The 26,877-nt window shown below is 43.4% G+C and overlaps 1 protein-coding gene across 3 annotated transcripts in view; it reads left to right on the forward strand.

Annotated features, from left to right (window-relative positions):
• Positions 1–13,738: 13,738 nt before the first annotated feature.
• The window catches only part of LOC147893285 (lysophospholipid acyltransferase 1-like), a 30,936-nt gene continuing 17,797 nt past the window's right edge, over positions 13,739–26,877 (forward strand). For all 3 annotated transcript variants that reach the window (XM_087386093.1, XM_087386094.1, XM_087386092.1), the window contains exons 1-2: positions 13,739–14,246; positions 15,159–15,214. In XM_087386093.1, coding sequence (XP_087242219.1) covers positions 13,957–14,246; positions 15,159–15,214 — 346 coding nt within the window. In that variant the 5' untranslated portion in view covers positions 13,739–13,956. The remainder of the gene's footprint in view (positions 14,247–15,158; positions 15,215–26,877) is intronic.

Genomic DNA, 26,877 nt, shown 5'->3' on the forward strand with positions numbered 1-26,877 from the left:
TATTCTACCTTATTGTATATTTCACGCTTCACTCCAATGTCAAAAAATGCAAGTGTTTTTTTAACTTGAATAAAAGTTTGGCAGAACCAATACCTATTTCCAAGAATGGATCCTTAGGCCTAAAACACACACACACACATGCATGCATGCACGGACACACACACACACACACGCACGCATGCATGCATGCACCCCCCCACACATACACACACACACACATGCATGCATGCATGCACCCACACCCACCCACACACACACACTTATTCCCTTATCAGGTTCTCACACATGGTCCAAGCTATGGAAATGGATGTCTAAGGCCCTAATTTCTCTCTCCCTCGTAATGGACCTTGGTTTTGTCCTCTTAACTACAATAACATGCTCCCCCATAGAGTTGACTTTGAGATTAATTATTACATCACAGGTCACTCGTTCCCTTGATACCTCTAAAGTCACTATCATAGTGGGAATCTAAAATCCAAATCTTATCACTTATTGGAAACACTTCACTACTAATTGACTATCTACTTTTGTTGGACATACATCCTTAATAGTTAACCCTTTGCTTTTGTGTGTTAAAGCTGAATTCCCTTAGGACTCCTTATAATTAAACACCCATTATGATGCCTAACTATACCATGAATTACATCAATTTCTCCTATTGGTGCAACTCCCTAGTAGATGAGCTTGAACATTAATAAGCTTTTAAAGTCATTGCCAAGGTCCTCGGTACCACCTATGGCTTTCCATAGCCAGCCAAGCCTTAGTGGATTGGTTAGATTAGGATCATGATCTTGGCATGTCCTTTGGTTGGAAGGCGTGTCCTTTGCTTGTGAGGCAAAGCTCCAAAAATAATTAATTGTTATGTCATAAAGTTGATATCCATCTTTCCCTCTTGCAAATCTCATGGAGTGTCCTGCTCCCGTGATGGTCCCCTTACAAAGGCTTATTGTCTTCCTTGCCCTTGGCACATCAGATAACTCCTCCCTCCCTTGTAACTCCTCTTTCCTTCCCTCTCCCTCACACCTTCTTGCTGCAGTCATCCCTTGTCTTCCTCATGGAGACTCTCCTCTCGGTCTGCCTCTCCTCACAAGCATCTTTCTTGCTTACAATCTTCTCCGTCTAGCTCAAGGGATATCGTACTCTCTTTCCCTTGTTGACTCCCTCTAGCTCGAGCGGCTCTTATGGTAGCCTTCTCCTTCTTGGACAGTTGGGCGATGCCAATCTTGAGGTCAGACTTATGGCTGGAAAAAATCTTCCCTCGCTTTGTGCCATCGGTGGTCCTAACATGTAACTTGGTCATTCTTTTAATTTATGTTATCAACGTGTGACAGGACACTATGCACACCTAACTTCTAGTTGTTTTTTCTTCGATAATGTCGTCACTGCTCCTTCGGTCTCTCGATGTTCTATTATCATGGATCTAGTGCTACCATTGATTGACTATTTTGCTTAGTGTCGTTGTGGCTATATTTGTCTTACATAGTCAGTGGGGATAGACTATCTCAAGAGTGAGGGCAGTCATGATTTATTGCATTGATGCTGGCCATCCTTCTACATAATAGTGACTAGAGACAAATAGCACCTCAAAAGTTCTATATCGTAGACTACTCTAACTTTCAAACCTCCCTTCGGAATCATATCTTCACAATATGAACTTATTTCACAGTACTGTCCATGCATTTCGACGTATCTTCCTCGATTGAGAATTTAAGGTTTACTAAATTGATCTATAATGATTTTGCGACATATGGACTTGTAGCCTCTCTTTTGCATGTCTACACTTTGTGCCCTGGGGTCTTACGAATGGACTCTAGGATCGTCCAATTGCCTTAAAAACATGTGTTTAAGTTGGTATATTTCAGCATGTGAAAGGTGGTCCGATATCTTTTACTGAGTTCTCCATTTATCTTGGTCTTGCGTGATTATGGGTGAAATTCATGCATGGAAATGATCTCTGAACAATCACAGAAAATATGGTTGTCCCTATTTGAATTTAGCAGTGGATATGTTGGTGATTTCATAAGTTACCCTTGATGGTATGACTCAAATAATTTGGGTGTACAAACTACTATATATGCATCCTTTATCATGGTTCCCTTGAAAGTGTGGATGGCTTGAGTTTTGGACCTCTAAGCATGCTAATTCTCTAACATCCTTGCTGTTTTTTAATGTTCTTGAAATAAGATGTTTATCCCCTTTTCTTTAAATTATTAAGAGAAAGTCTCCCTTACATGGCACTAATCAACTATGTTCGTAGTCCTCTAGTTTTTCTTTTTTCTTGTTCCTTATCTTAATGGCTCCCTTTATTCTAGGCAATCTAATCTTTGGCTCATGGAATTTGGACTTATGAGCTTGGCAACTCCCTCTAGCTTATAACATTTACCAATTATTCTCTTTTCAAGCTAATTATGATATAGCTAGGTCTCTTGGCTGACTACTAGGTCATATTATGGACTGCGATAACAAGCAGTCAGGGTCTATGTCACCTGTAGTCCCAAGCTAGAAGATGTATGTAGTCTAACATAACCTTCTCTTGAATGGATGCAGGTACCAGTCCTTGACACTAGTATATGTCTCGATGTAGCTGTCAAAAAGATCATGTCTTCATTGCTCTGCGCGTTCTTCATCACTCCAAATTAGGAGTTGTAATTTCTACAGGATTTCTACCTTATTTTATTTCTCATGTTCCACTATAAGTGTAATATTAAGATTTGCAAGTAGTTCTCTTCACTCGTAATACCACGTTCAAAACCACTACCAGTTCTCAGGGCGGTTTTTGTAAGCCTAACACACACACACACACACACTTACTATTCTCCTTTTTCTTTTGCATCCATTTAATTTCTTAATTTCCTTTTATCTCACAAACACTCCCTAATTTTTCCTAATTCCTCCTTTTTTTTTTTTGAATTTCTTTCTTAAAGCTCTAAATTTCTCTCTCTCTCCCCCCCCCCCCCCATCTTTAACCAATTTTCTCCAATTTTCTTCCCTATTTTTCCCTCTTCCTTCCCCATAAATTTTCCTAATTTCACTTGATTTCCCCCAATTATTTTTATTAATTTTTTAAAACTAAAATTTTAAATCCTTTTTCCTTTTTTTCAAATTCTCTTTAGGCCCCTTTTTTTACACATTTAAAGTCCACATCGAGCTATTTAAGTCTATGTTTAAGCTACTATTTTATTGTGACCTTGATAACAAGGGAGGGGTGTTTATGACACCTGTCTTCCCAATTGAAGTTAAGCTGGTTCTTACCATGTTTTCTTGTTGGATGGTGGCAGGTATGCAGACTCTCTTCAATAAAAGAGATGCTTATTAGGACTTCACCAAGCTCCTTTTTTTTTTGCAAAAACATTATTGTCATTTCTTATCAAAACTCTTATATACTTTTTATGCAATTTCGTAGGTGCTTTACCTACATACTCAAACTCTTCCTTAATTCTATAATGTTCTCTTTCTATCCTTTACCCTGACTCAGTTGTCTTTTCACTATGCAAAAGGGGTCGTTGTCTTGTCTTCCACACACACATGCATGCGTGCGTGCACACACACACACACATAGAGAGAGAGAGAGAGGTCAAAATACACATACATTCATAGAGTTAAATAAATGCATTGATAGACTTACACATAGCAAAGATATGTGTGTGTGTGTATGTGTGTGCATGCATGCATCCATGCATATATAAATATATATATATTGGCCCTCGGGTCAGGCCAATAGGTAGACTTACAAACACAAGTGCAAGAGCAGGTGGCGCTCGTGAGTGGCGATCAGGCAAAGCATATCACTCATTAACTTATGAATGGTGAGCATCAACAAAACAAGAAGTGGTGACGTCGTGTTTGAAGGAGAGGCAACCTAAAACTAAGGGCGGTAGACCAATGGTGAGCAGCGGTCTAGTGAACTGAACATGCTAGCTATAGAAGTTGGCTCTATAGTAGTCTTAGTAGAAAAGGAGCATTGTAACTAAGAGAAGAGACGAGTGACATTGTGTGGTTTATGCTCTCTCTCTCACCTGGCTTGCTAGGCTAGGAGTTTGCTACTAAGTGCTTAGTTCAATCCAGAGGGTGGCTTGGTTGAAAATATGCTTCTTTAGTACGAGTGTGGATTTTACTTCAACTTGTCTAGTTGAGTTGATATTGTAAGTGTTAAGAACTCAATCACCCATCATCATACGTTTCCCCTTTTTGCAACAAGCCCAACCTCCGAGTTATTTTGTTGGCATCCGCTTTCATCACATCTGAACACACACGTAGACAGCCAACCAAGGACTGCAAGAGCAAGCATCTTTATCCGAGCACTCCACAGGGTTAGATTAATAGTTCACAGGCAACACACACCAAGCTCTCACAAGTTAATGTTTTTGGTAGTGAGTAAACTAGAGCATCAACATTTGGCAATCCTGCTAGGGAAGGGTCAATTGAATTTTCAAGTCCATGTGCTGTTAGTTAGGGGAATTGAGTGGATTGAGTATAGCAAGCCTAGAATTGAGTGCACAGCCATTGAGAGGTGTTCATGCTGACTAGTGACGAGTTGAAGTAGTTAATGTGTGTCTTGAGCTACTACAAGAAATACCTCCATGTAACCACAGATGAGTGGTGTAGCTTGGTGTTGTGCTTGAAGGCTAGAGTGCGGACGACAAAAGGTATTCACACCCCCAATCAACTAATTCACAACTTAGCACCCTGGTTGCTCCTGTTGTCCACCCCCCCCACCATCTTCCTCCTCCCTCTAGCTTCCTTCCGCCATCTCCTTCCCCCACCATCTCCTACCTCCATCCCTACCTACACACCACCTCCTCCTTTGCCTCCATTACTTGTCCTTCCCCTGCCTCCACTCTCCCTCCTCCTCCTACCATCTCCTGTCCAATCCTGCCTCCATTCTGCCTCCTCCTCCACCTCTACTCTACCCCCCACTTGCCTCCATCCCACTGCCTCCTTCACCTCCCTTCTCACTCCCCCCTTCCTGTCTCCCCCTCCGCCTCCCTTTCAACCCCCATCTGCACCTCCCCCTCTACCTCCTTCCCTGCCTCCCCCTCTACCTCATCTCTCCTCATCCTCCACCTCTTTCCCTTCTCCCCTTCCACTTCTTTCCACCTCCTTCCCTTCTTTTTCCCCTTTCTCTACCTCCTTCTCCACCTCTCCCTCTTCCTCCTTCTTGCCCTTCTCCTCCACCTCCCTCCCTGCCCTCCTCTCTCTTGTTCCCTCCTTCTCTCTACTGCTCCCTTTCAAAGGACCCATTTGCAACCATTTAGCCCTTTCTCGTCTCACACTTGGGCCTTGGGGGTGTTTGGGTTTGGTCAACAAGAGGGGCTTCTTTGATGGTTTGGTCAACAAGAGGGGCTTCTTTGATGTGCCTCTTTCTTCAGGGGCTCTCCCTAGCCTTTCTTGGGGTGAGATAGCTTCCTTGCCCATTGTCCAGGTGGCTCTCTGTCCTTTTTTCCCTTCCTCATAGCGGGAGTTTTTGTGCTTGCCCGAAAAAAGAAATCTTGGTGGTGACCCTTGGTTTGGTTAGAGGAGCTCTATGGTGGCACCCTCTAATCCCACATCCATTAAGGTTATCCTTTCTGCAGCAGCCAAGTGGTAGTAGGTGCAACATGCAGCCTAGTCACTTCAAGACAAGGCAGTTGTGGGTAGAATTGTGGGCCTCACTCCCACAGACAGGTGAGAGAGTGGATCTAGGTGAGCTTGGCAATAGGAGACCACATCTATGAGGTCACCATCTATAGAAGAGGCATCTTCCTCATCTAGCTGAGCTCTCTTGCTACTACCTTGACACTTGTGGAGCAAAGCCCCATCCTCCTTCGCTCACATCTAGTGTACCTTTTCCCTTGGTACCATGGCTTTACAGTGGAGGACATGGACACGACACACCATGTCCCTTGATTCTCGATAATGCTCCACTTCCCAGGGCTTCCAAAGGAATATAGAGCCATCCTTCCCTCCATTGGTAGAGTGTTTGGCATGTTGTTGGAGTCCCCACCAGATTCGACAACATCAGTGGTAGTAGATCACGGGGTCCCCAGGATTAGATTGGTGGTTGAGATCCCAAAGTCCCTCCAAGAGTTAATCCTCCTTGAGACCCTTGAGGGGGGTACACTTTATCAGAGAGTGGAGATCTTCGGTCTACCAAGCCAGTGTCTTTGTTGCAAGTAGATGGGCCATTTAGCCTAAAACTACCCTCGTGTGTGGTCAAGGATGCAAACTCCCCCCCCCACCCCTATAGGGTAGGCAGAGTCAGCGAGCTAGGGCCAGCACCTCCCTAGGCAGGAGCAACCGGAGTCTTAGACATTCTAGTTGACACCTTCAAAGTGAGAGTACACCCAAGTGAGCAAAAAGAAAAAGAAAAGAAACAAATTGGCTTGAAAGCACCACAGGCAATGAGCTAGACACAAGGGGAAAGAGAGAGAGAGAGAGAGAGAGAGAGAGTAGGTCGAGGGGCACCCATGGAGGAGCAGCTGTAGGAGCCCTTGGTGGGAGACCCCTCCCCCTTAGTGGCAAGGGTCACGGTTCAGCCAGGTGATCCTCCCTTAGTGGAGGTCCAGCGACCACAGTCTTACTTGCATCAGTAGCGTGCCTCAATAGCTCTTGTTATTGTGATTCCGGAAGTTGCGGAGAGTAGCTCGGAAGCATGTGAGGAGGGGGATTCCGAGCCCTCGTGTGCCTGATTAGTAGGTCAGGCCTATGATTGCCCCTATTCTTTCCCACTCCCCTCCCCCTCTCCCTCTGCTCGCCCTCCCCCTCCTCCTGAGCTCCCCCCCTCGCCACTCCTACTATGGTCATCCTCACCACCCGCCCCCCACCACCTCCCCTCCTCCCCCCCCCCTCCGCCCTACCCTCCCCCTCCATAGCAACTTCTTCATCCTCCCCCCCTCCCACCCCTCTATCGAACCTGCCTTGACTCCCTTGCATGTAGGCAAGGGCATGATCGCATCCCCCTCTGCTTCCTTGTCTTGGCATCCTATACGCCTCCCTTCTCAACCCTCCCATTTTGGGTGGGCTTTAGAGGGAAGGAGATCGTCCTCCCGATCAGTAGCTCCCAAACTCTAGCTTGGGCACCCTCTACGAGGGATTTTTGGAGATTGAGGCCCTGGAATTACCTTGAGATCCTGGACTCTTAGATGGAAGATTGGATGGGTCCATAAGGACTAGATCTTTGGCACACCCATGGTGCTAAGGTGAATTTCTAGTTGAGCTTCACATGGGAGAAGTTGGTCTACGGATTGACAATAGGGGTTATCAGATTGTTGCCCGAGGCAAGGATTGATCCGGCACACTACTGGCCGCTCTAGAAGTGTGCTGAGATGTTTGGAGTGGACGTCTCCTTCATGTTGCAATAGGCACGGAAGATTGGCATTGAGCCGGTGTCCAGGGTGGAGTGGTCTTTCTTGAAGGGCACTATGCAGAGGTTGGGCTTATTAGACAGATGGATCTAGGCTTGGGCTTATAATAATATGTGTAGGGTGGCTATGGGACTCAATATCTATTTTGAACACCAATTATAGGTTGAGTGAGATGAAAAACTAATTATTGCTTTTGAGCATTGAATGTCAAATAAAATGAGTGGTTGCTATCCTTGATGGTGGGAAAGCATCCTTTGTTATTGTGCCTATTCATTAAAGGGGTTGACAAGTGGGAGAGAGCTTGGGTGAATTGACAATTTTCATAATGTCCTTGTTCAAGTTGCTTATGGTGGAGGGAAGGCTGTCTCCCAACTATTGCAAGAGGACAATTTGTAGTCAACATCCCATTGCAAGAGGACAATTTGTGGAGGGAAGGCTGTCTCCCAACCATTGCAAGAGGACAATTTGTGGAGGGAAGGCTATCTCCCAACCATTGCAAGAGGACAATTTGTAGTCAATATCCCATTGCCGAAAACAAATTGGAATATAAATTGGCATCCCTACTTATGCCATTATTTGTTTTTGAGATGAGCCTAAAGGGCATCACCCCCAAAGAGAAAAAAGACAAGATTACACAAAATTGTTGGCCAACTAGAAGTGGTCCCATTGTTCGTGGTCTAAACCAACTACCTATAGGAGTGAATCTTTCCCCTAAAGACCCACACTCATATGTAGCAACAAACTTTTGCATCTTGCAGAGTTAGAAGACTAGGAACAAAACCAAAATAAAAAATAAAAATATTGCTAACACCCCAAATGGGCTAAGAACCCCATCAACCTTATACAACCACGTGCATCCACTGTCGAGGTGAACCCAAGAGGGTCCCTCGCTAGGCTAGGCCTCTACCTGTAGCATGAGAAGCAGGCCATTAGACCTGATTTCGAGCTTGGTGGAGGCATGGTTGTGACTAAAGAAGGCTTATCATTAGCCCATATCAATTTGCTATGGGCCAGAGGAAGGGGCTATATCATTGGAAGCATCTCTAGGATGCTAGTCAGGAAGATTGGAAGTTAGTAGATTCAATAAGAGTTGCATGATGTTTAATGTAACAAAGACCAATATGTGTAGAGAAGGTTGGAACCGGCATTTGACTTGATTTGAGCAATCTATGCATATACATAGGAGTCAAAAATGTCTTGAGCAAAACATTGAAAACAGAGCACAAACCAAGCAATATAGAAGAACCATAGAAAAGAAAATGTTCCACATTGAAAGCTTTAAAGTGTGTGTGTGTGTGTGTGTGTGTGTGTGTGTGAGAGAGAGAGAGAGAGAGAGAGAGACCCTGAGGAGGAAGAGGAAGGGGGGGGAGAGAGAGTGGAGGAGTGGGAAGGAGGAGGAGGGGAGGAAGGAAGAGGAGGGAGGGGAGGAAGTAGGGGGGGAGGAGGAAGGAGGGAGGGAGGAGTGGTGAGGTGGGAGAAAGAGAGAGCGGTTGAGGAGGGAGAGAGCGGCTGGCTCGAGCTCTAAGCTTTGGAGGGAGGCGATAAATTGAGTCTTTTAGCTTAGGTTAATCGGGAAAATTGGGGAGGCAGAGTGAGGTAGATTAATTGAAATAGAGCATGAGCTGAATAGAGGAGCTTAATATAAATTTAGACATACATTGTACAATTGTTTCGATTCTCAATCGCCCAAAATGTTTCACATCTCAACAAATTGACAGTAATGTAGCATAATGTTCCACATCTCAACAAATCATGAGTAGCCACCTCATCAAATCAATGTATAACAACAAAAACAGCATGATTCCATCTTTGTTCCGGCAAGTGCCTACTTACTTGGTTCTCACTCAAAGTATAATGATTAACCTCTTGGGAGTCAATTAAGATGTGACATCTCATATAATTGGCCTGTTTATCTATTCATGTGCATGAAATGATATTTTCAACCTCGCTTCACTTTCTGCCTCCTTTGCTGAGCTCCTCAGTTTCCCCGCTGCCCTTCTCACCGCGTGCTAGCTCCCTCTCCTTTGTCCACTGTCTACACGTCCTTTCTCCACCCCTCCATTTTTTATCGAGGTGTGTTGCTTTGCTATTGACTGCCCCCTCGCTGTCTCTGTAACTTTTTCCCCACGACTGCGCTGCTCCTTCTACCGGTGGTTCTATGCCTCATTAACCCCTCTCTAGACCTCGCCATCTTTGTGCTTCTACAGTATCCTTACTGCTTCCCTCTTCATGGCTCTCTTGAACTCTAAGCATCCACACGGACGCCGTGCCCACCTTGGACTCTCAGGTCCTTTTCTTTTCCGGTTTTTTAATATTAACCCCCTCTCTTGTCTTGATTCCCCCACTCCCCCTTCCCCCCCCTCCCCCCTCTCTCTTTATCACTTTCTTTTAAATGGTTGTTCCCCTTCTTTTTAATGTTTCCCCTTTCTTTTTTCACTTTTAAAACTCTCCCTCCTTCTATTTAAATAAACCCGCTTCTCTTCTCATTTACTTATGTTAGATTCCCCCTCTTCTATATAAATATGTCTAATTCCCTCTTCTTTCTCTATACATATAATTCCCCCCCCCCCAACTTCTCTAATTTACTTCAACCCCTCCCAAAAGACTCCTTACCTTGCTTTGCTCTACCTCTTGTTCTTCATTAAGTTCTTAGGTTTTTGGCCCCACTAAGAACTCTTGCATTAAACCCCACACACTCTCTCTCTCTCTCTCTCTCTCTCTCTCTCTCTCTCTCTCTCTCTCTCTCTCTCTCTCCTCTTTCTTTCACCTCTCTTATGATTTGTTATTTTTATATTAGTCTTTAATTCTCTTTATATTAGTCTCTCTCGTCTCTTGCTTTTAGTCCTTCTCCTTAATTTCCAAACTCAAACCCTTCCCTTTTAATTCCCATTACAAATACTTAGCACTCTTTTTATTCTTTATATTTCTTCTCACTCCCCATAATTTTTCCATTAGTTCCTTTTTTAACTTCTAAAATTGTTACACAAAAAATCTTTCTTTAAACTCTCAAAGGTTATTCTAAACCTTATCTCGAATTTTTCTTCTCCCTTTCCTTCCCTTTGCTCAAAATTAACTTACAAAGCATTTATATAATTTTTCAAACTAGCTTTGTAAGTCAATGGTTTAGTATTGTGACTCCGATAACAAGGGAGGGGTGTTTATGACACCTGTCTTCCCAACTAAGGTTTAACTGGTTCTCACCATGCTTTTCTTGTTGGATGGTGGCAGGTATGCAGAGTCCCCTGTTCAATAAAAGTGATACTTGCCACATCTTATCAAAGTGCAACCTTTTAAACAATTGTGCATTCTACAAATTTTTATGCCCACCTCTCATTGACCTTTTTACTTTTCATTAATGACAATTGCTCTTTCTTTTGAGATACGTTGTTTTCATTTCACCATGGAAAGGGGTCTTGTCAAGTCTAAAACACACACATAATTTTCCCCTGCAACTTTGGTCAGTTGCACATAGTACATTTAAGTCATTAAGGCCTTTTTTTCCTCTTGACTCACTTCTTTGCTCGCTGAGCAATTCTCTCTTCTCCACTTACCTTTTTTATCTTGCTCTTTTAGCCCAAACAAATCCCATAGCCACCCCATTAATAACTTCTATCCCAAATAATTTCCTAGTTTAACCCACCTCCCTCTCCCACCCCGGTATTACTACCTACTATAGCCCTCTTCTCAAACAATCACCTATGCTTGTCGAATTTCAAACTCACCATACTGTAACACATCCTTTCCACTCCTTTAATAAAACACTTCTACCTTTTCGGGTAGACAATAGGTCATCACACTAGGTGATGACCTACTGTCTCACCTAGTGTGTTGTATCCTACTAGGGTTAAGTTGGATACACACACACACACACACACTTCTTATTCATTTTCTCCTTAATAGTTACTTTACATTTTTTCCTCCCCCCCCCCCCCCTTTTCTTACACTTACACTCTCAGTACTTTCTCTTTCATTTACACTCCCTTAACCTTTTTTCTTCCTAAAATTCCCCTAAATTCTTAACCCCTTATTAAAATTCTCCCCCCCCCCTCCCCCTTCTTCCTTATTTTCCTATCCTTTCTATTTTTAAATTACCCTATTTTCCTATTTTTTCTAATTTTTATTTTTCCTATTTCTTCTAAATTCCTATTTCCCTAATCTCCCTAATTTTCCTATTTTTTCTAAAAACCTTTTCCCCTATTTTTCCTAGTTTTCTAACCCCCCTTTTTTTCCTATAATCTCTATTTCCCTACATTCCCTATTTTCCCTACCTTTCTTTTTCCTTTATTTCCCTTATATCCCTATATAGTTTTAACTTAATTTATCTCTTCCACTTTTCCATCTTCCCTATTTTCCTACTTTTCTAAAGTCCGTATTTTCTACTCTCCCTAATTTCCTTTTTCCCATATTTTTCCCAAAGCTCTCTAAACCACCCCTAAACAATGTTTATCTATTAAACATTTCTCTTTCCTTCTTCAAATTTGTCTACTCTTCACTATGGAAAGGGGTGTTGTAAATGTCTACTACTACTACTACTACACACACACACACACACACACTTTTGTTTTTGGTGAAACTATGAACATTATAATCTCTCTCTCTCTCTCTCTCTCTCTCTCACACACACACACACACATAGCCTTTAAAGCTTTGGCGCTTGCACTTTCAACGTGGAACATTTTCTTTTCTATGGTTCTTCTATATTACTTCGTTTGTGCCCCGTTTTCAATCTTCTGCTCAATACATTTTTGGCTCCTATGTATATGCATAGATTGCTCAAATCAATCATTATAGCTTGTTTTCTATTGATTTTAATTCCTTGGTCGATTGCCGGTTCCAACCTTCTCTACACATATTGGTCTTTGTTACATGGGACATTGTGCAACTCTTATTGAATCTACTAACTTCCAATTTGCCTAACTAGCATCCTAGAGATGCTCCCAATGATACAACCCCTTCCTTTGGCCCATAGCAAATTGATCTGGGCTAATGATAAGCCTTCTTTAGTCACAACCACGCCTCCACCAAGCTTGAAATCGGGTCTAATGGCTTGCTTCTCATGCTACAAGTAGAGGCCTATCCTAGCGAGGGACCCTCTTGGGTTCACCTCGATAGCACGACTCCATCTTTCTTCCGGCAATTGCCTACTTACTTGGTTCTCACTCAAAGTATAATGATTAACCTCTTGGGAGTCAATTAAGCTAAGATTATAATTGGCCCATTTATCTATTGGTGTGCACGAAATGGCTTTCACGCAATTCAGCACACCACACCAACCCATTAGTTCAATTTTACAAGAAGGGGATCGTAATGCCAATGTAGAATCTTTAACCTATTAACCATGGACAAAGGAAAAAAAAAGCAAGGACACGTGGCAGCTCAGAAGAGAAGAGCCTGCCACGTGTCACAAAGAAGGAGCTCTTGGATGGAGTTGGGAGAGGGGAGGAGGTGGAAAGACAAGAGGTAGGCTTTGAGTGGGGAGGAGGTGGAAAGACAAGAGGCAACTTTGGGAGGAAGGAGGAGACAGAAGGTCAATGGAATGGAGGAGATAGAAGTTCACCTTTTGGAGGAAGGAGGAGATGGAAGGTCAATGAGATAAAGCCATGGGTTAAGACTTGCAAAATTTCAAAAACCAATCCAAGTATGCAAGGTTAATTGATTAGCAATTTAAGAACTGATCAATGCATGTGCGAAAAGGATCTCTTTCTCTCTCTCTCTCGACAACATGCGAGTTCCAATCCAAGTATGCAAGGCTAATTGATTAGCAATTTAAGAACCAATCAATGCATGTGCCAAAAGGAGCTCTCTCTCTCTCTCTCCCCGAAAGGCACACTAGTAAAAAATTGAACCCACACATCGGTTCTTCACGGCCTCGAGGATAAGGGTGTGTCTCCTCGGCATGTAGTAAACCAATGGGGAGAAGTTACAACATCGTGGAGGAGTGTCTGGTGAGGGACAGTATTATTAAAGACAAAGTGAGCTGCCCAAATCTGCCGTGCCAATGCCCAATAAAAACGCCACATGCTGAACACCCTCTCTCTCCACGACCTACACTCTTGTCAAAACCACTTGGCACTGTCCACATGTACACCCAAACAAGCCACACGAAATCTCTGTCTCTTTGCACACACAATTCAATCTCTCTCTGTGGGCAGATCTTACGAGTGTCATTCTCTGCACACACCCCCACCCTCTCTCTCTCACACACACACACAGAGTTGGCATACCTTGCTGGCTCTCTCTTTGATTTCTGTGTCTTCTCTAAGATAGTCTCTCTCTCTCTCTCTCTCTCTCTCTCTCGTTGTGGGTCGTCCATTGGGCTTCTCCGTCTCTAAAAGAGTCTCACATCTTCATCTCGTTTTGTCTGGTTGAGGGTACTATATTGGGCGGCTTCCCTGGCTTTGTTGTGGTCGTCTTGAGTACTCCATTGGGCTTCTCTATGTCCCCAGGATATTCTTCTGGATTATCCCCGCCTTGGCTTTGAAGCTTCCGCTGCTTTTTGCCCATGTGCTTTTCGATCTGTACCCCGTCCCTTTAAGGCTCCTCCTCATAGCCTGCTTTTTTTTAGCACCCTCTCTCTTTCATCCCTCCCAAGGGGGAACAACTCTTTGTCACTATGGAACGGATAGCCCTCGCTCTCGGCGTCTCTATACCTGTTTTACGCTTCCTCTTATGCTTTCTGGCTACTATCCCCTGTAGCTGGTTTTGGCGATTGGTGCCTGGAACAAACCTACGACACTTCTATGCGGCCATAACTGGATTGTTGTTGTCACATTTCGCCTTTAATTGGCAAGCAAACTTGCACTTTGTGGTGCCCGTGCTCATAGGTTATGGCAGCATGATGTTCTTTCGGCGGCATTGTGGATCTATCACGTTCATCGCAGGTTTTGCCTTCTTGATAAGCTGGTACGTGAAATCAGGATTCCATTCATCATGTTGCGATAGTTGTGGGCTAACGCCAGGTCCTTTGAAGTAGTATCAGCACTCATGAATCCTTCACTAATCCTCTTGTCCATTTCAACAAGCTCTCAACGCTTCCCTGTTCAGCCCTTGCCCCTCTCTAGTCACCTCCTCCAGTGGAGCGTGCAGATTGTCTACCTTGAGACCAAGTCTCCTTGTTCATGAAAATTCATTGTTGCATATTGGCGGACTGTGTACATCCCTCTGAAGACTATTACATACCAGAAGATAATGAAAGAGACAAGAGTATTTCTTTTAGAAGAGGTCAGGGGTTCGAGAGGCAGAGCCTTTAGGAGAAAACCACAAAAAGAGAAAATCAAATCACAAAAGAGAAGTACCTCTGTTACCATTGGTCATCATTTCATCATCAAAGAGTTGAACATCTTTACTCTTTGAGGGATATGCCACGACCTCTGTCGTTTCAATGCAAATTTGCAAACCAAGTACACAGTAAATAAGTATGAATGGTTGTAGCTATCTTAGGTTAAAAGCCTACATATGGGTGTTTTTGTGGCTACATGATTATGCTTATTACCTATCGTCCAAAGATCATTATGTTTTCTCCAGTCTGTTCTTTTACTTTCACGAATAATTATCATTATCTTTTCTCCTGTCTGCTCTTTTGCACTCACCGATAAATATCATTCCATTTTTCAATTAAGTCCAAGGAGATGGCATATACCGTAGTTTCTGTATTGCATTTTACTAGCAGCTAATCTTTGGACAGAACGTTGACTCTTTACATTTGAAACTGCCCAGGGCTATGCTGTGTATGTACGTGTGGAAGTGTTGAGTGAGAATTATCCTGCTTTATTTTTACTCAATGTTGACATAACTCTGTGGGGTGCTGGCATGCAGCCATGTTTACTATATGAGTGGAGATGCTTGGAAACAAGGTGGCATGGATTGCACTGGTACTTCATATTTCTGCTATTTTTATGACAACTTTTTACTATTACTACTGTTTTTCAGATTACTATGTATTGTTCATTTATTGCCATAAACATCAGCACATCCAAATATCTTGATATGGATCTGCCTTGAATATCCGGTGTTGTGCTTTCAAACATCCCAGCCTGTGGACTTGCTTTGTTTGTAATCCTAATTTCTTTTTATCAAGGATTTTACATGTGGCAGTTTTTTAGTATGCAGCTGGCATGGGCTGAACTAAAAGAATTTACAACACGTAGTAATCACCATATAGTTCATCACTAAAAAAGGATATGATGTGTTGTTAACGTACGGCCGCAGTTACCATGGAACGAATTGAGTCTAATGAGCCATGGAGGATTCTCTTTTGCTGCCTTTAAACATAAATGATACATTTTTGTTCCAACAAGTTATGAAATTGCTGAAAAAGTTTCTAGCGTTTAGTCTAACATCGTTACTAGAGCATTTCTAATATTTGTTTTGCTTTTTCTAGCATTTTGTATATTGGTTCTTTTAAATGTTGACATTAGAGGGGACGGTTGGGACACTAGTGGCTAAACATGGAGTTCAAATTGAAGGTTACAACTAGTATGACAAGGGTTACCATATAGGGCAAAAAATAAGGAGGCGGCAACATAGTCATTTAAGTCATTGGGTGAATTTTTTGGGAACACAACTATGGAAGTGTAGGGTATTGGGTGAATCTTTCCCAAGTGTAAAGTTACAATATTAGCCCATGATACTATTTTCAAGTTTTCAATGGGATATATTCTAGTCTTACAAAGGTATATTTTCAAGGCTTCAATGGGTGTAAGGATACTGAAACTTTATATACAAAGTTTGTTTATAAGCCATAATTTAATAAATCTAACCTTATAGATGGCGTTAGATGACTAGTGCCAAGCGATTTAAGTACTTGGATGGCTAAATTTGGAGCTCGTATGGTGAAGTTATGTTAAGTTTTGGCCAAGTTCATTAGATTAGAACCTATAAATATTAGCTGAGGCAACTTGGAGAAGCCTCTAGATTCGCCGTTGTGCTAATATTCGCCCCTAGTTTTTTCCTTGTTTCCATAGTCAGTCTTAAAGGGTCCTCCTATAGGTTGCATGTGCCTTGTATCTAGTGGAGTTAAGTATCAATCAATTTCTGTGGAATTATAGTCGATAGCTATCCTGCAAGTGCTTGGGACCTTGGCCCAACAACTAGGAGATGAACATACTCCTAAGTGGCTCCGCAAAAAGTAGTGCATACAATAAAAGCCAAGGGGTGGGGCGTCACTAAATCGGGCATCGGGCATCGACACCTAAGGCTGATGTCCAAGACGCAAATATCAATAGAGAAATACACCACGAACAATGCCCTGCATGACTATCTGCATGAGACCCAAAAAAAACGGAGGGGGGGATCCCATTACTGGGCTAGCTAGTCAATTGCCCATTAGAGTGTCAGAATAGAAAATCCGTCGATCAGCCAAGGATAGATGAGATGATCTCGGCCGACAATGGATCATGTGAGGGCTGGCATCGTTGAGAAAGTAAGTCAATAATATTATGCTACTAGTGCTCATCTTGGTCAGTTAGTCTGTCTCTTGTGTGGTCTTTGGGAGGTAGCTCGTCATTTGACAAGCGCCAGCTCTAGTCAAAGAGTAAGGACGACATATTTGTGATTCTCATGTGAGTCAATGCAAGGGTGAGTTTGCTATGTTGTGCTCTTTGGTCCCAACTACCTGGATGAAAGAAGTTTGTGATTGTCCTCTGCCATATTAGCGGACATGCAAATTTCACCTTGTGAAGTTTTCGTCCAAGTTGCGGCCTGCTGGTATTGTGATAATTCTTTCTATCTTAAATGGTGCGTTGCCCTATCAGCTAGATTTAGATTTAGATGCTCGTTGGGGAGAGACTAAAATGAAAATGTTTTCACAAGCAGTCGTAGCTTGAATGAAGAGATTTTGGACTTACCTTTTGATTAGCCTTCTCCTTTAGTGCTAGCCTTCATCATGGCTGAGTCTGCCCTTCACCTCCGGAGTGCCGACAGAAACTCAGTACGAAGACTTTGTATAAATGGATGCTCAAGTATGTGTGGGTGTGTGGATTTGTATGTGTGAGAGCATATTTTTATACTATGGTCTACACCCACTGTTGGGCGCTGATGACGTCAGTGGGGATGTCATAGTAGCTAGTCCCTGCTATGCATGATGGAGTTTATGGTTTTCAACCTTGTGAGTGACTATCATGAGATTGAAACTGCACTATGTTGTGTTTTTAGAGGATGAGTTTGGGAATGTTCCTGGATTCATCTAGGTATATGTGATTGTCCTCTGGTTGACTTCGATGGGACTTCCTAGTCTCGCATTGGTAGTCGGAGGAGTCATTCTGCATGATGTTATAGAGGGCATCTGTACTCCTCTGACTCAAACTCTTGCATGTCACCTAAAGTGCTCATGTGGGATCCCTTATGCTGATCCTGTCTCAATACACAGTTAGTGAGAGGACAATTGGAACTTCTTAATCAATAAGACCTCTTTCTGACATCCGCTGATGGAGTTTACGATTTTCAATCTTATGAGTGACTATCGTGAGATTGAAACTGCACTATGTTGTGTTTTTAGAGGATGAGTTTGGGAATGTTCCTAGATTCATCTAGGTATATGCTTCTGCCGTATTAGCGGACATGCAAATTTCACCTTGTGAAGTTTTCGTCCAAGTTGCGGCTTGCTGGTATTGCGATAATTCTTTCTATCTTAAATGGTGTGTTGCCCCATCAGCTAGATTTAGATGCTCGTTTGGGAGAGACTAAAATGAAATCCTTTAGACTTCACAAGCAGTTGTAGCTTGAATGAAGAGATTTGGACTACTTTTTGATTAGCCTTCTCCTTTAGTGCTAGCCTTCGTCATGGCTGAGTTTGCGCTTTACCTCCGGAGTGCCAACAGAAAAGACTTTGTATAAATGGATGCTCAAGTATGTGTGGGTGTGTGGATTTGTATGTGTGAGAGCATATTTTTATACTATGGTCTACACCCACTGTTGGGCGTTGATGACATCAGTGGAGATGTCATAGTAGCTAGTCCCTGCTCTGCGTGATGGAGTTTATGGTTTTCAATCTTATGAGTGACTATCGTGAGATTGAAACTGCACTATGTTGTGTTTTTAGAGGATGAGTTTGGGAATGTTCCTAGATTCCATCTAGGTATATGCTTCTGCCGTATAAGCGGACATGCAAATTTCACCTTGTGAAGTTTTCGTCCAAGTTGCAGCTTGTTGGTATTGCGATAATTCTTTCTATCTTAAATGGTGCGTTGCCCTATCAGCTAACCTCTTTCTGAGATCCGCAGGGAGTGATCTCTGTAGAAGCTGAGTTTTACCAAACGCTCATGGGGTGCTAGCGATGTCCTATATGCATGGAGCTGTAGGAGATCCTTTGATGACCTGGTTCACCTCGTGATAGGTGAGCGCAATGGGTGGGGCCTCAAGGCGTTATTGAAAATGGCGATGGCAATCTGTCCATATGTGGAGAGAGAGAGAGAGAGAGAGAGAGAGAGAGAGAGAGAGAGGAAGATAAAGTGTTGAATCAAATATGTGAGTAGACTTGGGTGGCAGTTAGGCTTTTATACTCCCCTTTAACAAATTGTTCCAAAATGTTAACCCAGCTACTTAGTATACTTTTCCCCTTCATTACCTATTCTTTATAGCCAGCTCTTCTCGAAGCATTTTGCCCTCAAATTAGTATATGGCTGCCGTCCATCAGGAATGTCTAAGGCAGCGAATGCTGCTCATCAGTCTACCAAGAGGCCGGGGTGCTTCTGCACAATGGCAGCCTGAATTACAATGCTCTCAGGCTGCCATGATTTCTCATCTTCAGGGAGGCCCTTCCATTCGATGAGATATTCTATGTGGGCATTGTTTCGAAGGATGTGACCTTTGAAGAATGTGTGAGCAGTTTCTAAGCTGCCACCTACAGGTGAGGAGGGCCACGTCCTCAACGTTCTAGAGAAGATCATAGGCTGACCCACATGTGGTTTTGGTGAGAGACATTAAACATGGGTGGTAGATCCAAGTGATATCTATGTCCCCAACTCTCCAAATGATCCTATAAGGGCCATAATACCTGTGGGCCAGCTTGGTGGTGTTGTTATCCTCTAATAGAGTTGTAAGTGCATGAAACCCCTTTCAAATACCTCCTGTGCTCATTTGCATACTTCTTTTGCTTTGTGCAAGCATCCTGGATGTTCCGTCACGGGGATGTGGTGGTGATAGTGAAGTGTCCAAAGTAACTGTCACTGAATTTAGCCTAGGGGCCTTAGTTAATGCCCAAAAGGTACCTATGATTTCATGTGCGGTAAGTGCAACTCCTAGTGCTATTAGAGTGGTTTCAGTTTCTAAGGTCATTGGTTTGGTTTAGTGGGGTCATCCTTTAAAAATTGACCCCCTAGAGATCCTACAAACTAGGGTCATTGGTTTCAAGCATTAGGGTCATGGTTTGCCAACTGACCCCCCCTAGGGGCAGTAAATTCCCACGCCTCATTTGCCATGTGTCTATGTGTGGAGCTTATGTGGCCTCTCTGTTTGCCTTGTGGCACCTGGGTGTCGCCTCTGGAAGCACCTGGAAGGCCCTGGAGCCCTTCCTTGCTGTTTTGAGTCTCCTTCCCTACCAGAGGTCTCTTATTGTGAAGATGGCGGATTTTTGCTGCTCCTCTCTGGCTGGCTGAAGTGGATTTCGAAGCTTTTTTTGCGATGGTTTCCTCCCCTTGGTGTTTCCTACTGCTGGCATGCTTCTTGGACCTAGACGCCTCCATTCTGGGTCATTTCTGGAGGTTTTCTTCACTTTCTTCGCGAAAAAAGTCTTCCTTTCTTGCATTTGAGGCCATATTCTTGGATGCCTCACTTCTAGCTCCTGTCTGGTGCAAGGCGCACTGAGATCTGAGGTGTTTGTGGGCTGGAATCTTCATTCTGGTGGACGCAATCAAGGTGCATCTGTTACAGCTTGTTGGACCCTCTCTTTCTTGATCTTTTCTAGTGCTGGAAGTCAGTCATAGGCAGCTCTCTCCTACCAGAGTCTGCTGTCTGCTGTTCAACCATTTTTTGGGGCTGTTTTGGGCTGAAACAGGCTCTTTCTATTGGCCGGATTCTTATCTTCTCCTTCTGCTCTATGCAACTATCATTCTTGCTGAGTTTCTGCAAGGTTGGATGCCCTGCCGTTGGCCTGGGACCTCGAGGATTGGGGCACTGGTTGTGATACTCTGTTCCTGGGAGTGCAGTGGCAAGCCTTGGGCTCAGTAATGGCTTTGATCTATGTAGATGCATTGCTTGGCATGCTGTCGGGTTGTTCTACTTGTGTTTTGCATGGCTATTGAAGGGAACCAAGAGAATAGCACTGGGAGTTGATCACGGGCACAACCGCGGGTTGGCATTGTACTGGGTTGCACCTGCAGGTGAGCTCTTGAAGGGAGTCCCTTGTGTTTGAGCTAACCAGTAATTAAATAAATACCGCAAGGGGCGCCAAGTGTTGGGGCCAACATGTGTCACTTTACATGCTTTTGAGTAGGGGCATTCTAGCCTCCCTTGTTTCAAATGGTTCAGTGATGCTTTGCTGTGAAGATATATGCTCTAAGTATTGCTTGTGGGCAATGGCAATGGTTCATGTTGGCTGTATTTCAGATTTGTGAGATAATAATGTCAGTTACACTGCCCTTTGACAGTCAAAGGCCGGTTACATGTTCTGTTCGGACAACCGTCCATCCTCTCTTACTGGCCGATTTCCACAGCCAGGCCAGCTATTGTGGAAGGTGTCTAAGTTTGTATCCCTATATAATCCATAAATGGTCGGTGCTATTATTACAAAATTCAGTATCCAAGCTATTTATCCCAATGGTAAAAGTGCCTCAGATACTACTTCACCCATTTGTTCACTCGATCTTCTGTCTGAGGATGGCATGCTGAGGATGGTGCCGATGCTGGAAAGAAGTCCCCCAAAAATGACCCTAAACTTCACATTTCTATCACTGACAATCTCCTGAGGAAACACTTCATGCTTAAACATACGATCAATGAACTAAGCTCGATGAAGAAGCTACAAGATGTGGCCTAAATAAGCCCGAACGGACTAGGAAAGGCCTTGAAACAGCTGTGAGAAAGCGGCTGTTAAAAAAGTCTTTTTTTTGGGGGGGGGGGGTCCCTAAGTCACCTAGGACTGTTAGTACGCTAACCTAGGACAGGTACATCAGTTAGGACACTGACTTAGTCAAACATAACCCACCCTTTAACCCTAGGTAGTCTAACCTAACCTCTTCCCAAAACTAAATCTAACCTACTAAACTAACCTAACCTAACCTAAGGTGACTAACCTAGTTACACTAACCTTAGAACTTAGATTAAGGTTTCGAAGGCATGGGAAAAGGGACGGACGGCTACGTTGTGACGGTGGCGTGGGCAGAGTCGGAGGCGTTGCGGCGTGGGCGGAGCAGAAGGCATACTGCTCATGCTAGGCCTAGGCTGAGCCAGATGATAACCGGACGACGTAGGTAAGCGTCGGCCTGACGGATGATCCGTTTGTCTGGTTGAAGCCTAGCTTGCTTGGAGCGACTTTTTCTCCTCCCACAATTTTGCCTTCATGAAGCTCAAGAGCCGCTCCTACTCCATCGATATACCTGCAGCAAGGGCCTTCGTGAGGGTTGGATTTTCTTATGCATCGCTGCTGCTTACCCAATTGTCGATGATTTCATTTGGTCTCACAAAGTCCCTGTAAGGGTCACGGATCTAGCGCGTGCTTCCTAGGCAGCCATCGGTCGCACTGTAGTACGGTGCTTGCTTGCTTTTGCTCGCACTATGGTACAAGCTCACATAGTCAGCCGTCAGTCGCAATGTAGTACGGTGCTTGCTTGCTTTTGCTCGCACTGTGGTACAAGCTCACGATTGATTGGCTGTGCCACGTTGTGCGTTGCAATTTACGATTGATGTTTGCTGGTTGAGTTGCTAGTGGTGAGCTAGGCTTTGGCATTGACGTTGGTGTGTTGTTGGAGTTGGGAACGAAGATGAAAGAGGGGAAGCAACGGTGTCAGGGTCGGAGCTCTGATTGCATTGCAATGAAAGGGGGCAGGTGTTGAATTGGAGAAGGCAAGAGATGGTAGGAAAGGGGGAAGAGGAGAGGAAAAAGGATAGAGAGAGAGATAGGAGGGAAAGGGGTAGAGGGAGAGGAAGAGAGAGAAAGGGAGTGAGGGGGAGAGAGAGAGAGAGAGAGAGAGAGGTTGGGAGAGTGAGTGTAGGCAGCACATAGGAGGGAGGAGGTGGGAGAGTAGATAGGATTAGATGTCACATAAGAAGTCCCCTTGTACATGAGAGGATGGTAGTTATATAGTACCTCCCTAGCCCTTTAGACCCCTCTATCTTGCAAACACTTGAGCCGATATAGCCCATGCTCGTCGACACCTTGAGCCACCACCTGTTCGTTTGCCTTGGATGTGACAATGACCTTGCCGTTGTCGAATAAGACAGACATATTGTGCTTGTCCATCTGATTGATAGACAATATACAGTACATTGGAAATCAACTCCTCGTTTCTTGTAGTCGTGATGAATGGAATACTACCGACACCCTTCATAGGGCATGACCGGTTATCCCCAAGAGTGACCTTGGAATCGGGATGTGTACCTTTCATGGTTTTGAACAACTCCTCCTTGTTGGACATGTGCTTTGAAGCTCCACTGTCCACATACCAACCTTCCTCTCCTTCACTGACTGCATAAGCGGAGCAGTACTCAGTGATGATGAAGAGAGCGCGGGTCATGACGTTTGTCGATTTGTTGTTTGGCTCCTCCTTGGACTTGGACTCCTTGAGGTCTGACTCCTTCTTGCGGCACTCTTTAGCAGAATGACCAAGCTTCTCACAGTAGAAGCACTTCATCTGCCTCTTTTTCTCTGCATCCTCGGTCTTGCTTTTGTTCTTGGAGTCTTTGAACTTACCCTTACCGGGCTTGTTGTCCCTTGCCACGAGAGTCTTCTCGTCCAATTGAGTAAACAATTTTTCCCGAGCCTCTTCCTGCAATAGTAAAGGCCCAAGCTCCTCGAAGGTGAGAGGCTTGGTCCTCTATCTTGTAGTGACCGTAATCACGAAACTCTTAAAACTTCGAGGTAGCTTGTGTAAAATCAACAGTGTCAGTTGACTTGAATCTACCTTCTGACCAACTGCCGCGAGTTGGTCCCTTACCACCTTGACTTTTGTCAGATGGTCATGAACATTGTCTGCCTCAGTCATGTCCAGATTGTACAGTTGATGTTGGAGCATCAAAATTTGAGATGTATTGTCAGTTTCATACAAATCCTTCAGGATAGTCCACGCCTCTACAGACGTCTCGGCTATCTAGATGTGCGGAAGAGCAGAGTCCGCCGTGGTCCCAATGATTAATGCTAGGGAGTGGGCATCTCTCTCTTCCCAATTCTCAAGCTCTTCACCATCCACTGGAATGACACTTTTCCCCTTGCTGTCCAGCAAGTCTTCCGGTTTCGCCTCCACCCTTGTTGTTAGCTTCCACAACTTCCGAGCCACAAGATGGCTTCGGATTTTCATCTCTAGATCGGGTAGTTTGGCCCATCTAGCTTCCCTGACTCTGTGAAGAACCAGACTTTTCGAGAATGCAAATGTGTGTAATGCATGCAGAATTTGAATGCCAATTGGCCCTCCAATGGGGAAGAGTGCCCTCGTGACTTGTTTCTATTTCGACTTACATGCAAGGTGGGAGAGAGATGGTGGATGAATGCAATGTGGTAGAGAGAATGCTACGTGAGATTCACAATGAAAGGGTGATACCCTTTCATTAATGTCCCTTGAGGTCACTCAAGTTCCATCTTCCCATATACACCTACCCTTATCCTATGACCCATGCACCTACCATTCAATGCACTCTAATGCACCCTTCCCTTTCCTATTGCCCCTAGGACCTAGACACGTGTGTGCACATCTTTATTACTAATCATTGGCCAATGTTACATAGTTCGGCGGTACTATTTACACCGCTTGATCGATCATAAATACAAAACATATAACCGCACCATCAAATTGGCGCCTAATAATAATAAGGTTCTAATGACTATTATTTAACTAAATAATCATTTCTCTTGTCATGACACTCCCTCCTGCTTGAATGAGCAGAAGTCCTCTTCTGGATTATTGCTCGTCTCTTCCTCTTACGTGTACTTCTGCAATTGCATCGCCTCTTTATAATATGCGAGTATCTGTCGAAAATCTGTAAAGAACTCTTCGTCCATCCATTGTGCATCACTAGCTAGCTGGTTTTTAAACTTCAGTAAATACATATATCTCTTCTTTCCACGAGTACTCTTCTCTTTATGGTACACGATTTGTTCCGGAGTAAGAACTTCAGTCCCATTTTCAAGTTCAGGTTCTTCTTGATGCTGAGTATCCAAAAACGCAGAAGTATCGCCATGGTATCTCTTCAAATTGCTCACATGAAATATATTCTTCATACGCCAGTGGGCTGGTAATTTCAGCTCATATGCTCTGGATCCTTCTTCTGGATATAAAGCTGCTGAAATCTGAAATGGACCATAAAACTTCAGTGCTAACTTGACATGTTTTGTACTTCCTCTCATTGACTTGATTCTTCTGTTATCAATCTTCAGTAAAACCCAATTATCCTTCTCATAATAAACTTCTTTTCTTTTTTTATTGGGTGCCTTGGATTGTTTAACCTGGGCCTTCTTAATATGTTCTTTTACCTACTCAATAACCTGTGACATATTAACTTGGGGCTGTCTACTCAAAGCATGAGCTACTAAATTCTCCTTTCCTGGCTGATATTCAATATTTGGTTGCCCAATGGATTGAATATATTCAGCCCATTTGAAGAAACAATGGGTTGAGAAATTAAGTGCTTGATACTTTGATGGTCAGTCTTAATCTTGAAAGCAGAACCATATAAATAATGCTTCCATAACTTTAAAGCATGAGACTGCCAGTAACTCCTTCTCATATGTGATATATTTCAATTCAGCGCCTTGAAGTTTTCTACTCTCATAAGCAATGGGATGCCCTCCTTGCATCAACACTGCCCCAATCGAGGTACCACTCGCATCCGTACATACAACAAAGAACTCTTTGTCCATGTCCGTTCAATTCAGCGCCTTGAAGTTTTCTACTCTCATAAGCAATGGGATGCCCTCCTTGCATCAACACTGCCCCAATCGAGGTACCACTCGCATCCGTACATACAACAAAGAACTCTTTGTCCATGTCCGGAAGTGTTAACACTAGTGTAGTGTCCAATGTTCTCTTAAGCTCCTCAAAAGCTACTTGGTGAACCTCTCCCCACTCATACAAGGAATGCTTCTTCAACAAATCTGTTAGTGGAGAAGCAAGACGTGCAAAATTCTTAATGAATCTGCGATAATAACTACACATCCATAGGAAGGATCTCAGCTCATGTATATTTTTGGGTATTGGCCATTCAATTATGACCTTGATCTTTTTAGGGTCAACCCGAATTCCCTCAGCAGACACAATGTGTCCCAAATACTCTATTTCTGTCTTGAAGAACTCACTCTTCTTGGTATTTAGGAACAATCGATCCTTCCTTAGGAGCCCCATCACCTTAGCAAGGTGATCCTTATGCTCTTTCTTATTCTGGCTGAAAACTAAAATGTCGTCAAAGAAGACTATGACAAATTTTCCCAAGTAGGGTCGCAAAACCCTTCTCATCAGCCTACTAAAAGTGGTTGGAGCATTAGTTAGGCCAAAAGACATGACCAAAACTCATAATGTCCAGTGAGAGTGCGAAAAGCAGTCTTATTTTCCCAGCTTTCATCCGAAGTTGATGATAACCAGATTTCAAATCCAATTTGCTAAAAACTTCAGCACCTTTAAGCATATCTAATAAATCATCCACTCTTGGAATCGGATACCGGTTCTTAATCGTAAGTTTATTCAAAGCACAGTAATCTATACACATACGATATAATCCATCCTTCTTCTTGACCAATAATACAGGTGCTCCAAATGGAGAATTGCTTGGTCGAATCAGGCCTTTTTGCAATAGATCTTCAATTTGTTTTTATGTTTCCTCTATTTCTATCCTATTCATCTTGTATGGGGCTCTACATGGAGGAGAAGCTCCTAGCTCTAAGTCTATGGCATGATCATCTTCTCTCTCCATAGGCAATTCGAATGAGTCATCTCTTGAAAATCGATCCTCATAAGCTCTAAGGAACTCATTTCTCTCCTGATCTCCTGTTGAGATATGAAGATCTCGTGAATCCTGTATATACACAAGATTACAATCTACCCCTCTTTTTACCAATCTTTTCGCTTGGGTAGGAGTAATCATATACGCGTCTCGATCCCCTACGATCCTTATGTACAAAGCAACAATGATGAGTATGAGGATGAATAGCAGGGTTAAAATCATACCGCCATGGTTTACCTAGAATCATGTCAACATCTTGTAAAGGAGCTACTAGAAAATCCCTTCGATCTCTATATTTTTGTATACGAAAATGAATATTCCGTACTATGGATGTGTCTTCTTCATTGTGTCCCCTAAAAGCTCCTGAGAGTGACATGTTTTTTATAGGTTTTGGTTTAAGATGGAGTAATTTTACCAATTTATCACTCACTAAGTCATAATTACATCCATCGTC

The sequence above is a fragment of the Dipteris shenzhenensis genome, chromosome 15 (assembly GCF_047967505.1).
Source record: "Dipteris shenzhenensis isolate YYH24624 ecotype China chromosome 15, Dip_SZ_1.0, whole genome shotgun sequence".
NCBI classification, from domain to species: domain Eukaryota; kingdom Viridiplantae; phylum Streptophyta; class Polypodiopsida; order Gleicheniales; family Dipteridaceae; genus Dipteris; species Dipteris shenzhenensis.